This window comes from Garra rufa, chromosome 7 (assembly GCF_049309525.1).
Source record: "Garra rufa chromosome 7, GarRuf1.0, whole genome shotgun sequence".
Taxonomy (NCBI): domain Eukaryota; kingdom Metazoa; phylum Chordata; class Actinopteri; order Cypriniformes; family Cyprinidae; genus Garra; species Garra rufa.
The window spans coordinates 20,865,816-20,881,136 of NC_133367.1; the positions used below are offsets into that span (position 1 = coordinate 20,865,816).

Consider the following 15,321-nt stretch of genomic DNA (forward strand, 5'->3'; position numbering starts at 1 on the left):
CAACCTACAATAATTATGATAGTATTTCCCACGGAGCCTTTAAAGTAGAAGAATAAAAAAAAAACATTTTTTAAAAGGATGAGGAATAGTGATAATTTCATCCCTGGATCCCACAATTAACGTAATTCTAATGCTAGTGTGGGCATGCACAATATTTAAACTATACTGTTATGAAGAACCCAATAACTTCTATAAATGACAAAATGCAACAAAACAAAACACTAAACCAACATGAAATAAAATACACCTGCTCACACCAAGAACGATAACTATAAAGATAGCTCTATTAACGTTTACACCAGCGGATAACGCGTCTGTTTATTCTGAGCACAAATCTGCCGCTTTAAATTCTTGAGCTTGTTATAGCATGATCGATTCTGATTGGGTGTCAATGTTTTTATCGCTCATCATCTGGAATCAGATTGTTAAAATAGTCCACGTGACATCAGTGGTTCAACTGTAATCTTGTGAAGCTACAAGTACTATTTGTGTGCAAAGAAAACAAAAATAACTTTATTCAACATTTTCTCTCTTCAGTGTCATTCCCTACACTGTAAAATGTTTTGTTGCCGTTTCAACTTAAAAATGTAAGTGTTTGTGATGCCTTAAAATGTTATGTTCAATGAACTCAAATTGTGAAGTTGTCTTAACTAGGAATGTAGTTGACAGGATTTTATAATACAAGTGCAATGAACATAATTTAAGTTAAGTGAACTTAAATTGTCAAGCTGTCGTAAGTATGAATAAAGTCGAATAGACTTAAAATACCACCATTTATTCCTCTGCTTGTAAACGAGGCGCAACGTTTTGGCTTCTACATCAACATGTGTTGCTGTCTATGCAGGGCCAGAAAGCTCTCAGATTTCATCAAAAATATCTTAAAATCGCAAAAAACCAAACAAAGAGGAAAATAACCCCTATAAAACTGAACCCCAACTGAATAAAAAGAACAGAAAAAAACCCAAGAGAAAAAAACCTAATAAGCCCAAGACCAAATGCTATAAAACAAAACACTACAGTAAACAAACAAAATTAAATCAACATTAAATAAAACAAAGTAAAAAAACAACAACAATTAAAACAAAACTGAACAACAGAGAAACAAAATGACCTGAAAAAAAAAATGAACTGAACTAAATGAAAAGGGCAAACACATAGACAAATGAAAAAAAGACAAAAACCAAAACTGAATTGAACAAAAAAACCTAAACATGAAACCAAACTCAAAAAAGAACAAAAACAAAAAAAAACAACACATAATGACCAAATGTTTCAAAACACTACACTAAACAAACAGAACAAAACCCAACATGAAATAAAATGTAATTAAACAAAAATCCAACATTAAAACAAATCAACTGAAAAAACTATACTAAACAACAAAGAAACAAAAAAGGCAAAAACAGGCAAATGAGAAACATGGGTCAAAAACAAAACTGAAACAGAAAAGGCTAAAAAAAAAAAAAAATAGACAAAAACTGATTTGAAAAAAAATTTTTTTTTAAAAATAAAACCAAACTAAACAAAACGGACAGGAAAACACTAAACATGAAACCAAATCCAAAAAAGCCCAAAAACCAAACATAACCCAAAACAAAGTTAAACAAAAATCCAACATTAAAACCAACCAAACGGAAAAAAAACCCAAAACTAAACAATAGAAACAAAACAAAAAGGGCAAAAATGAAAATTACATGAAACAAAACCAAAAACTCAACTAAACTAAAAAGCCAAAAAACACATGAAACAAACAAAACTGAATTGAAAAAAGAAATCCACAAAAATGATACTGAACTAAACAAAAAGGACATAAATGAAACAAATCACAAAAAAGACCCAAAACCAAACATAACCCAAAACAAAGTTAAACAAAAATACATCATAAAAAAACTAAACAAGCTGAACAATATAAACAAAACCAAAAACTGAACAGAAGCAAAAAGGCAAAAAATACATGAATCAAACAAAACTGAACTGAAAAAAGAAATCCACAAAAATGTAACTTAACTAAACAAAAAGGACATAAAAAACATGAAACCAATCGCAAAAAAAAGCCCCAAAACAAAGTTAAACAAAAATCCAACATTAAAACCAACCAAAAAAAAAACAAAAACAAAAACTGAACTAAACTAAAAAGGCTAAAAACACATGAAACTCATGAGACAAAAACAAAACTGCAATTTAACAAAACAAACAAACGCCAAATGAAACAGAACTAAAAAAAGAACAGAAACAAAAATAGATACACCCCCAGAAAAAACAAACCAAGCAAACATTTTCGATCACTAACGCTTCAGACAAGCAAATAAGCATCTTGTCATCATATATCTGTACTTCTGTGTCTAATTTAAACATTCTGATATGATGAATTGCATTGAACTGATTTCCGACACTTGGCAAAGCATTGTTGCGGGGCATATTGCGTTAGTGACAGCTAATCCCACCGGAGATGAAATCTGTGCTGTGAGTGGGTGTGTGCTGCAAATAAGGTGTTTGATTCCACAGAAAGAAATGATTTCTGGCAATCAAAAGAAACTACATCTACATGTTGAGCAAACATTTTAGCAGGTAAATCAAGTCTGCTTATTATTGCCAAGAAGCCACCAAACAGCAAGCAAAGCATTATGGTCTGGTTTCCATGAGAACAGGAGATGTCTTGCCCTCCAATGTTGGCTAATCATCGACTAGGTCAAGCGGAGCAGATGATGATCTATTGCTGGTGTCTTTAATGATGAGAGAAGTGCTTGGTGACGCATGCAAAAATAAATCGAGAAGAAAACCCCCTTGCAAAAATCTTTTACACTTACATCACAAGTGAAAGTGTGAAAGCAAACATCCCTGTTATTCACAACAACGCATTGACGTTAGTAAGGGTAATTAAGTATAATCAAGCCCCTTTTTTTAAATTCACTTATATCATGATAGATATTTACTATTATTACAGGCCTTGTAGAGTTCAACTGTAAATGGCTAATTGCCGAAGCTCTGCTGCCCTCTACAGGCCGAAGAAAGTAAAAACAAGCACGTTACAGTTTAAAACCTGCCAGGCTTTATTTATAGCATGTGCAAAACACCTGGAAATAAGTTAGAAATTATACAAAGGCCACTTACACAATAAAGTACTTTCCTTTTCCTTGTATTTTCCCCACATAGTTCATAAAAACTCTTCACAGAGTAAATAAAATCAGTGTGTGAAGAGAAAATACCCAAAGGTTACCAAGTCAGTTTATGCCATCAGCTGTTCAGTTGTAATACAGGCCGTGTGTCCCCTGTTGGGAATTCCAGCTGTGTGGTGGCCCCTGGGGGCCCGGGGTCCTCCTGGGACGAGAGCCCGTTGGGCGCACTTTCATGCTGCGTAGCATCGCTGAAGACAGGAGGCGATTGGTCTTCTCGAGAGTCCGAGGGGACCTCATCTGTGTCCTAATTAAAGAAATGGTTTAATGTAGTTATTTCATTGAACCATTCAAAAGTGACAGTGAAGACATTCATAACATTACTTATTAATGAGTTTTCTCTGCCACAAATATACAGTTGAAGTCAAAATTTACATACACCTTGCAGAATCTGCAAAATGTTAATTATTTCAGAAAAAATAAGAGGGATCCTACAAAATGCATGTTCATTTTTATTTTAGAACTGATCTGAATAAGGTATTTCACATAAAAGATGTTCACATTTAGTCCACAAGAGAAAATAATAGTTAAGTTTATAAACATGACCCTGTTCAAAAGTTTACATACACTTGATTCTTAATAATGTGTTGTTACCTGAATGATCCACAGCTGCGTTTTTTGCCTGATGTTCTTTAGAAAAGTCCCTCAGGTCCCACAGATTATTTGGTTTATCAGCAAATTTGTGTATTTGAACCCTTTCCAAAAATGACTGTATGATTTTGAGATCCATCTTTTCACACTGAGGACAACTGAGGGACTCACATCCAGCTATTACAGAAGGTTCAAACACTCACTGATGCTCCGGAAGGAAACACAATGCGTTAAGAGCCGGGGGGTGAAAACTTTTGAAAAGAATGAAGATGTGTACGTTTTTCTTTCTAAATATATATATTTTTACATTTAGTACTGCCATTCAGAAGCTACAGAAGATACTTGCATGTTTTCCATAAGAAAAAATAAGTTGAATTTACCCTGATCTTCAAATTCCAAAAGTTTTCACCCCCAGCTCTTAATGCATCGTGTTTCCTTCTGAAGCATCAGTGAGCATTTAAACCTTCTGTAATAGCTGCATATGAGTCCCTCAGTTGTCCTTAGTGTGAGAAGATGGATCTCAAAATCATAGTCTTTCTAGGAAAGGGTTCAAATACACAAAAATGCTGAAAAACCAAAGAATCTGTGGGACCTGAAGGGCTTTTCTGAAGAACAGCAGCCAGTTTAACTGGACAAACAAGGAATTCATGAACAGCTATCACTAAACAAACAAACAAACAAAAACAGTTGTGGATTATTCAGCTAACAAAACAGCATATTAGGAATCAAGTGTACGTAAACTTTTGAACAGGGTAATATTTCTAAATTCAACTATTGTTTTCTCTTGTGGACTATATGTGACCATGGACCACAAAACCAGTCATAAGGTTAAATTTTACAAAACTGAGATTTATACATCATATGAAAGCTCAATAAATAAGCTTTCTGTTGATATGTGGTTTGTTAGGATAGGACAATATTTGGCCGAGATACATCTATTTGAAAATCTGGAATCTGAGGGTGCAAAAAAATCAAAATACTGAGAAAATCACCTTTAAAGTTGTCCAAATTAAGTTCTTAACAATGCATATTACTAATCAAAAATTACATTTTGATATATTTATAGTAGGAATTTTACAAAAAAGCATGATCTGTACTTAATTTCCTAATGATTTTTGGCATAAAAGAAAAATCAATAATTTTGACCCATACAATGTATTTTTGGCTATTGCTACAAATATACCCCAGCGACTTAAGACTGGTTTTGTGGTCCAGGGTCACATATGTAAAAAATAGTCAGCACTAAATAAAAAAATAACATGCATTTTGTATGATCCCTCAAACTTTGTAAAATAATTAACATTTTGCAGATTCTGCAAGGTGTATGCAAACTTTTGACTTCAACTGTACAGTTTGCATTTTAAACTAAATCTACACTTGCTCACCTTTCTGCCGGAATGCATGCAAAAGAGAGAAAACACTCAACAAGAGTACCATTTTGAAAACATTTAAACCATTCTCCTCTCATTTTCTCATGATCCCCTGCGTTACCTGAAGGGGTTGGACCTCAACAGGGGTCTTTGCTATGACGGCCATCTCCCTTATGTGGTAGAACAGGAGAACGACTGTAACTAATGGCGAACCGGAGGGAACCCAAGCGGGCTTGTTCAGATCTTCCTGCTCTTCCTGGTGCTGCGTTTTCCGAGCCGGAAGTTTGGGTTCGGGTCGAGCGGGCGCCGCCACGTCTGTTGTGTTCTGAACCAGATCAATGGTCGCAATGGGAACAGGACTAGATGGGATAGGAATGTTCTCTGCTAGCATCTTGCCCTCTGTGAGGTAGAGAAAAAAAACAAAAAAAAAAAAACATTAAATTAAAGGAAACTTGCTCTACATCTTGTGGAAGTGTGAATGAAAATACTGAAAATACTACATTTAAGCTTAAAGGATAGTTTAAAGGATTAGTTCACTTCCAAATTTGCCCCATTTTCAAAAATTTGTAAGCACAAATTGTACCATTTTTGTGTAAATGGTATTTGACTTTCTTTGCACGTTCACTCTGTAAATACAGAGTCAGTACTTCGCCTATGTCACGGGTGACCTTTCCAACATGACTACATAATGCGTGAGGTCAAGCTAGCACAAGACAAGCTTTTTTTTGGAAAATGGCCGATCGTTTCACTAAATAAGACCCTTATTCCTCGGCTGGGATCATGTAGAGCCTTTTGAAGTGGAATTAAAACTCCAGTTTGGACCTTCAACCCATTGTCTCCTATTGAAGTCCACTAAATAGAGAAAAATCCTGGAATGTTTTCCTCAAAGACCTGAATTCCTTTTTGACTGAAGAAATGAAGACATGAGCATCTCAGATGACATTGGGCCAAGTAAATTATCAAGAAATCTTTATTCCAGAAGTGATCTAATCCTTTAAATAAACAATCCATTAGTAGGCTAAAAACTGTTTATTGAAGCTTTAAATCTAACTCAACAAAACAAGAATGAATCAGAAAATCATCTGAATAACCACCCAAACGAACTGCTGCACTAAACTTACTAGAGACAACATTTTAGATTGTTTGTGCACTTTGCGCAATCCATACAAAAGATGAATTTGAATAGCATTAAAAATCTTTTGATTTTCGATAAAAAAAAAAATAATAATAATAACTTTTGACTGGTAGTGTACCATTATAGACTTATTTACTTATATTACACAATACACAATACAAAAAGGCAAAAAACTACATGAAACAAAAACTGAACTAAAAAAAGAACAATAAAACTGATAATAATAATAAAACTAAAAAAACTGAATTGAATGAAAACCTAACATGAAACAAAAGCAAACAGAACTGAACTTAACAGAAGAAAAAGGGAAAAAAGAATCAATACCAAACTGAAAATAAATAAATAAAATAAAAATCTAAAACTAATAAAACAAAAAAACAATCAAACAAAAGAATAAGCAAATGTACAAGACGACATTGATGCTTACCTTTCTTATCATTCTGGCCAGTGATGCACATAATGAATGAAAAGATGAGCAAAATAACAAGCGAGGTCATTCCTAATCCCCTGAACGTTTCGGCAGCACCTAAAAAACAAGACGAACACTTGTTTACACACAAATTCCAACATTCACAATGCTATACAGTTACAAAAACAATGGCCACTGTTTACATACCAAAGTAGTTGACAAACACCCCACCAACCATCGCCCCGCAGCCCCTGCCCAGGCCGAGGTGGAGACCCTGCAGGATGCCCTGAGCGGATGTCCGAAGAGGCGGAGGTACGGCCGCACTTAAATACGAGATGCATGCTGCCCATATGGACGCGTGCGTTATGCCTGCAAAGATACACAAACATTTATTGTACAGCATAATAGAAGGCGAAGAGTTCACCCAAAAATAAAAATTTCCTGACAACTTACTCACCCAGAGGACATCCAAGATGTGAATGAGTTTGTTTCTTTATCAGATTTGGAGAAATTTAGCATTACGTCACTTGCTCAACAATGGATCCTTTGCAGTGAATGGGTGCCGTCAGAATGAGAGTGCAAACCAGCTGCTAATCCACACCACTTCAGTCCATTAATTCTCTCCTGATTCAGATGAGACGACTTTTTTCATTCTGACGGCACCCATTCACTGCAGAGGATCTATTGGTAAGCAAGTAATGTAATGCTAAATTTCTCCAAATTTGTTTCCATGAAGAATCAAACTCTTCTACATCTTGCATTGAAATTTTAATTTTGGGTGAACTATTCCTGTAAGTGTCATTCACTCATTCAGAAATAAGTTTTTTCCAAGTATATATAGAGAGAAGGCATCTAACAAGTCTGTAAAAGTACTGTTTCTTTAAACAGACGAAAACGTCTGTGTTGAATGTAAACAGACTTGCTCCAGGTCTTCATTCCTATGAGTGGATGGTATTCTTTCTTTAACGCATCTACATGCTTGTTTTCTTCTCGATTGTTTTGCCACAGGAAAGGGCGGTGGAACTGACAACGTCAAACTGACTTGATTTCCTCTCCTGAAACGAACCCTGGGCTTTTTTTGTTCAGCACGCATATCTTCACTTTTACGACTGAATTTGATGGTTTATAACGCATTGTGTACACAGAGCACATTAGCAAACTTTTATGATTGCAGATGCTTTTTCCCAGGATTGAGAACTTGATGACTAGCCATTCATACCTTGCAGCACTTCCATGGGCAGCACAGTCCAGGCATTCGTCAAATACGAGATATAGAGGTAGCGTGCTGTGTTGCAGGCAAGGCCAATGTACAAAACTCTGTCAGAAGAAGAAACACAAGACATAGTTATTAAAAATACATGCAATAATCTCAAATAAACATCTCAAGAACATGTTTCATCCACTTAAATGTACGTGTAAAAAAAGGAAAAGAAAAATATTTTCTAAAGTGCTTTGTGCATTTCATGATGACTCATTATATTAACTTCCTCTGTGCTGTAAAGCAAGCAATCAAGATGAGATTTAACCACACAGTCATATCTCAAATATCTTCGCTTATTGAGGTCATCTTTTAAAGAGGAGTCTGTAAAACACACAAATGTCGAACAGGAAGTTCGAAATTTTAAACTGCCTCTTACAAGAAGCTGTAAAGCAGTCAAGGAGGGATGACTTATGAATTCATACTGTTGTTAGTCATTCAGTCAAATGGTTTTCTCTATAATATAAAATAAATTACTCAACTTGAGCACCAAAGAGCATGAAAGTTACACTCTCTGTAAAAGGAGCCACGCAGTGGACACTGTAGCTGCTGTGCCATGCATTCTGGCCTTGTGCCACCGCTGACAGAAAAAGGCTGTGTTTTTGAGCCAAGCTTTTAACCAAACAATACCTCACTGATCTCAGTGCAGACCAGTGCAGTCGCATGACAGCACCACGCACACAGATTCACTGATTCAAGGTCAGGATCAAATCAGCTGGAGTCACATGACGCAGTGAGATGGTTTTAGTTACCTGGACAAGCCTCAACCGTAACTGGATTAAACTACCATGATGGTTTGGTTCTAAACCCTTGCAAGCTACAAGCAGCAACCTTTCAAAGTAGCAACCTGAAATGTAACCAAATGAGTAATTCAAAACACTGACAGTGTTAGCATGTGGCTAAGCTAGCAGCCTGATACACCAACAAGAGCAACAGCAACAAAAATAAGAAACACCAACACATCAGGGTGGGCCTTTTTGATTTGAGCCAGTAAGCAACCATATAAAAACATATACTCTGGAATCAGTTAACTTCAAAGACACAAGAAAAGGTACCTTATATACTATTCAAAATGAAGAATCTTTTTAAGGCAACTTGACTGTTGTGCCCACTTTTAATCACAGTCAATTAATTGTTATAGGTGACAACGTTAAGTAATATTTTAAGTCAACTGAAGAACTGAACTAAACCAAAATATCGCTGAACTGAAATGTACCAAGATTCAGAACTCAACCAAAAACCGGACAAGATTCAGATCTGAATCGAGATTCAGGATTAAACTGGACCAAGATTCAGATCTGAATGAAGATTTAGAAATGAACCGGACCAAGAGTCAGATCTACATCAAGCTTTAGAAACGAAATGGACTAAGATTCAAAACTAAACTGGAATATGATTCAGATCTGGACAAAGATTCAGGAGTAAACCGGAATAAAATTCAGATCTGGATCAAGATTCGGAACTAAACTCGAACAAGATTCAGATCTGGATCAAGATTTAGGACTAAAGCAGATCAAGATTCAGAAGTGAATCAAGATTCACAACTAAGCAAGACCAAGATTCAGTTCTGAATTAAGACTTAGGAGTAAGTCTTACATATTGCTAAAAATGAAAAATCTTCTAAGTCAACATTACTTTTGTGCCTACTTTAAATTCTTTAAATAATGTTTAGGTAGCCATCTTAATAATGGTTGAATCACAAGTAATATTTTAGGTCAACTGAAAAACTGAATTAAACCAAAATACAGCTGAACTGAAATGGCCTAAATTCAAAATTAATTAAGACTGAGAATTAAACCAAACCAAGATACAGATCTGAATCTAGATAGATCAGAATCAAGATTCAGAAGTACTGTAAACTGGAGCAAAATTTAGATCAGGATCAAGATTCAGAACTAAACCAGACCAAGAGTCAGATCTAAAACAAGATTCAGAATTTAACTGGAAAAATTTTGATCTGGATCAAGATTCAGAACTAAGCCAGACCAAGAATTAGATCTGGATTAAGATTCAAAAGTAAACCAGACCAAGATTCAGATCAGTATTAAGATTCAGAACTAAGCCAGACCAAGAGTCCGATCTAAATCAAGATTCAGAACTGAACCAAACCAAGTTTAAGACCGGAATCTAGATTCAGAACTGAACCAGACTGTTCTAATTCCTCTAAACTGACAAGGAATCACAGGAACCTCACCTGATGTGTCCCACCAGTTCGATGAACTTATGGCTGGTGAAATAGGCTGCAAGCTCTGACACATGACTCAGGACAGAGCAAATACCAAACAGCGTTGTGGATCCTGTCAGGTCCTGTAAATGCCAGTAAAGGAATGTAAAAACAAACCCATAGCCAAAGCCCATAAACCAGGCTACAAACAACACTGTGCTGTACTGTATGCCGCACAGCAGTCGCATCAAGTCCCAGAAGTGGAACTCCTCCACGTGGACAATTGTTGGAGTCTCGGAATTCTCCATTCCAGGAGAACCTATAGGTTGGGCATTTTGCTGCTGGTTGCCAATGTCGTTTCCTTCACTCCTGTTTTGGTGCTGAACATCAAACTTAAACTGAGTAGCCACGATGAGAGCGATTCCCATCAATACGCCAAACACGATGAAGGCAACACGGTAGTTCTTGTAGTCCTCTATGAAGCATTCATTGTTGCCGATGATAAGGTTGGTGCTAGTGTGGTCGATCCAAATGCCGACGCACAGCATGGCGATACCCCATCCTAGAGATCCCCACATTCGCTGGAGACCGTAGCGGTCACGATGTGAACCCAGGTACTGAAGTGTCACCTGAAACAACCCAAATACAACTATTTTAGACTCAACACATACCCTCTTGTCTAGCAAAATGCTGTTGAAACTGGTCCCGGAAGACTTACTAAACTCAGTCCTGGATGGACAGTGTCCTGCAGAGTTTAGCCCCAACTTGCCTTAACACCTGCCTGGAAGTTTCTATAATGCCTAGTAAGAGCTTGATTACCTGATTCATGTTTGTTTAATTAGGGCTGGAGCTAAACTCTACAGGACACCAGCTCTCCAGAACTTAGTATGGACAACCATTCCTAGAACATCTCTAGGTTCCCCAGATTTACACAGCTTATATGGAATATTCCAATCTTCCCAGGGTTGACTCTAAGGGTGCTTTCACATCTGTGGTTCGGTTCATTTGGTCCGAACCAAGAGCAACAAATAATACATTGTAGCATTTTTCTGCCGTTTTGGGTCCTTTTCACACCACACTGATTGCTCTGGTCCGAACCAGTTGAAACGAACCAAAATGCAGTCATGTGACAACGTCCACCTCACTCGTTGGCCAGATCGTGTCATTGAACCACTGATCTATAATAAAGAATTATATAGATCAGTGTGTTGAACGTATTTTCTAAACTGTTAGGGGCCATTCACATGTCCCGTCTTTTGCGCGCTCAAGCTCGTTATTTCAAATGTAGACGCGCAGTACTTTTTGCGGTTGGGTCTGTTCTAGTTCGGTTCATGTTCTCATCACAAATGAACCGCTCCAGCGGTTCGTTTTTTTTTGGTCTGCTTTTGGTGCGCACTCGAGTGCGATTGCTACATTCATACCTGCCCAAACGATCCGCACCAAGAGGGAAAACGAACTCTAGTGCCATTCAACCGAACTAAATAAGGCAGGTGTGAAAGCACCCTAAGTTCCTATGTTACCCAAATCCTGATACTACATAAATAACCCAATGACCACTGACATTAGCTTGGTTTGAGGGTCCAGCATGGAGACAATTTTTCAGCAGTGGAGACAAGTGGAGTGGTTTCAGATTGGGAACTGACTAAAGGGTTAGTTCACCCAAAATGAAAATTCTGTGATTAATTACTCACCCTAATGTTCTCCCAAAACTGCAAGACCTTCGTTCATTTTTTGAACACAGATTAAGATATTTTGATGAAATCTGACAGCTCTTTGACCCTCCAGCAAAGGTCCTTCCACATTTAAGGTCCAGAAACGTTGTAAGGACATCGGTAAAATAGTCCATGTGACATCAGTGCTTCAACCATAATTTTATGAAGCTACTAGAAAACGTTTTGCATGCAAAGAAAACAAAAATGACCGTATTCAACAATTTCTTTTCTCCTGAGACAATTAATGTTCCGAAGACAAACAAAGGTCTTACGTGTTTGGAGCAATATGAGGGTGAGTAATTAATGACAGAATTTTTTTTTTTGGGTGAACTAACCCTTTAAGCAACAATACCAGCTGAAGGTGGGAAAGTGACTGTAGTTTGGTCTTATGTCTAACATTTAAATACAATTGATGTATTGTCCAATATCCTTTATTAGGTTCTGCTTATTAAAGAAACACTCCACTTTTTTTGGAAATAGGCTAATTCTCCAACTCCCCCCCCCCCCCCCCGAGTTAATAAGTTGAGTTTTACCATTTTGAAATCCATTCAGCCGTTCTCCGGTTCTGGCGATATCACAGTTGATCACAGTTGGTCACGTTGTGCTGCGATGTGCAGCATGATATTACTGCGCCTGCTTCGGCCATGTTACGGCAGCAAACTTCCTTGACTATTACGCCAGAATGGGAGTGTAGTTCCTAATTTTATCTGCCTAGAAAATCGCATCTTTACATTCTGCACCGGTCTTAGTACACAATATAACTGCAGAAGAGTCTTAAATAGGACAAATACCGAAACTCGTTGGTAATTTTTGAACGCGATGCTATTGGTCTAATAGGATTCAATGATCTATGCTAAGCTATGCTAAAAGTGATATCGCCAGAACAGGAGAACGGCTGAATGGATTTCAAAACGGTAAAAATCAACGTATTAACTCGGGGGGAGTTGGAGAATGAGCCCATTTCCAAAAAAAGTGGAGTGTTCCTTTAAAACGTTTCGTTCTAGGAACCAAAAAACTGCAGTTTCAGGGCTCAAGGTCTATTAGATGGACCCTTCTAACTGATCAGCCTTGACATTGAGGTTATTTTGAGGGAAAAAAAAAAAAAAAAAAAAAAAAAAAAAAAAGAGTTACGTACCGTATCCACAATAGTAATGGCCGGAGCACTGAAAAACTCGCCAATGATAATGACGAGCAGAATCAGCAGGAAAATGGCATGAACCTGGTCTTTGTTATATTCTGGAGGTTGGTTTGGTTTGGTCGGAGTACTTTGAGTAGTGCTGCCAGACGTGGTGTTGAGGGTTGATGTTGAAATGGATGTGCTTGGCTTGGGCCTCGTGGTGGTGTCATCAGATTGTGTCATGTTAACTAATTCATCGGGTGCGACGGTGAAACTCGAGTTGGAATCCCGTTTGAACCGGTGTTCTTCGTAGGAGAGGATGCTTCGCCAAGAATAGCGTCCAATCAGATCTCTGCGGCGTCTCATCCGATTTGTTGTCGGAATGGAGCTGCTGCTGAGGTAGAATGTCCCATTAGATCCAGTAGTGTAGGCAGTCGGTACAATAGCTGTGGTGGTCGGGAGGTTCACCTCTTTACACTTCATGTCCGGTGGTTGCACAATGCCAATCCCAGTATTGAAAAGGAGCCAGCACAACATTGAAAACAACAAGACGGCTTTACCTTTCTTATAACGATCAGCGACAATGCCCCAAAAAGGGGCGCTACAGAACTCAATGAAATATCGGATTCCCACTAGGAGACCACTTTCGGTGGGATTCATCCCAAGCTGCTTGTAGTACAAAGCAAGAAGTGGATGGAGGGAACCATATGCAGCATAGAAGAACAAATAAAAGACTTTTGATACAAGAAGCTGGGGGTTGACCCGAAGGAACAATCGTTCGCAGCAGGTCATGTCGTGTTGAGGGGATGGAGCTGGTGCGGTACCGTTGGGTACATTGTCCTCTGATGGTTGCGAAGGTCGATCCGATTGAATCTCAAGCGACAGGCGGTCGAACCGCTCTAGGTGTCTCCTCTTTAGCTCCTCTTCGTCGTCAGTTAAGATTGCTACACGGTCATCAGCCATCTTTGCTGGGGTGCTGGTATTTCTAAAGTTGGGTTAAAGTAAATATTCATATTTTAAATGTCTATAATGTGTTAATATAAATACATTAGGGTCCATTCTGATTTCAGGCTAATTTTGAAACAATAAGAAACCAAATATTAGATGACTTTACAGCACAGCTATGACATTAAAAACGCCTATATCAACACTGTTTTGCATGTCAAGTATAGCATACTAACCTTTATGCTTACTATTACTACAGTGCAAAGTATACCATACACAGTATGCAAATGTTTTTCTTGCTTGGAATACCCAGATGACCTACTACAGTTGGCAAAATAACTATTTATTTCCAAAACTAATATGACTAGGTCATGTGACAACAATGTAGCATATTACAATATGAAAAGTTTATTGGTACATACTGGATAGTGTTTCATACAAAAAGTAAGCAGTGTACAGTGTATTGTGTGGCGTATTCCTTAAGTAGTAAGCAAATACTGCTTTACAAACATAACTTGAACACCCACACCTTGATGTTTATTGCTAATTTGTATTGTATGACGTTATGAAGGTTTATGGCGCGCCTGTCTAAAACTGTCCTACTTTTTACGGAAGTATCAGCGCTTCCTTTACTAAAATGTCATTTAATAAAACATAAGCGCTATATTAACGCGGCAAAGTCTTTTAGCACTTTCTAGAAAACACTTCGTTCTCTTTCTTATGAGAACCTATGCGGCTAAAACAGGAAGACGGTTCACAAAAGCTGTCTTATATTCAAGAAATGCAGGAAATGGAAAAGAAAACTCGAGACGAAACAAATGCTGTGTAAATAACTACATATTTACAGTAAGGTATGTTACATTAAAACAGTCATTGTGTATTTACCTGTAGCCTCTGGAGTTTCAGGTGAGTCGATCACTTTGAAACAGACGCGTTTGGATGATGAAGTTTAGTTTCTCCCATTTTCTATAAATGTTTGTGTTTACTGGTCCGTGGCTTCTCTGCCAGTATAAACAGATACTTTCTCCCTTATTTGATGCCTTGTGAAGGCATTTTTGTTCCTTGGTGGCGAAAATCCAGCGTTCACCTGCTCACAAACTGACTTGAGGCTTACCTCATGAATATTAATTAGGTGCTGACGTTGCCAGCTCGGTTTGTTTAAACGAAGGCGTGTCTTTTGAATATAAACGCGCTGACGTTGGTGAATAGCCATCCAATATCGAGGGCTTGTTACTTGAATATTAAGTAGGTGAATATATGGTGGTTTCATTTGTGTTCTAATGGGAAAGAAAGGCTCTTTACTACTTTTTCTTCAGTTTTTCTTTTTTATTAACATTAACAAACATTTGCACAATATATAATGCTTGAGTTACTTTTAAAATATTGAGAAACTTTGCGTTTACATACATTCATTCATGCATGCATGCATTTTAAACACAATATGGAG

General features: G+C 37.5%; 1 protein-coding gene across 1 annotated transcript; it reads right to left on the bottom strand.

Annotated features, from left to right (window-relative positions):
- Positions 1–3,032: 3,032 nt before the first annotated feature.
- Positions 3,033–14,976, bottom strand: mfsd6a (major facilitator superfamily domain containing 6a). The gene is made up of 8 exons (XM_073844508.1): positions 14,760–14,976; positions 12,948–13,914; positions 10,131–10,729; positions 7,898–7,995; positions 6,886–7,047; positions 6,697–6,795; positions 5,256–5,533; positions 3,033–3,420 (listed from the first exon to the last, which is right to left on the bottom strand). Exons 2-8 carry the CDS (start codon positions 13,890–13,892, stop codon positions 3,235–3,237), a joined length of 2,367 nt encoding a protein of 788 aa, XP_073700609.1. The 5' UTR covers positions 13,893–13,914; positions 14,760–14,976; the 3' UTR covers positions 3,033–3,234.
- Positions 14,977–15,321: the final 345 nt, after the last annotated feature.

Excerpts from the sequence above, each read along its gene's own strand:
- mfsd6a (XM_073844508.1), bottom strand. The coding sequence starts at position 13,892 with ATGGCTGATGACCGTGTAGCAATCTTAACTGACGACGAAGAGGAGCTA. Across the intron at positions 7,048-7,897 it reads GCCCATGGAAGTGCTGCAAG|GCATAACGCACGCGTCCATA; the intron begins GTATGAATGGCT and ends GTATCTTTGCAG. Across the intron at positions 6,796-6,885 it reads GGTGTTTGTCAACTACTTTG|GTGCTGCCGAAACGTTCAGG; the intron begins GTATGTAAACAG and ends CTTGTTTTTTAG.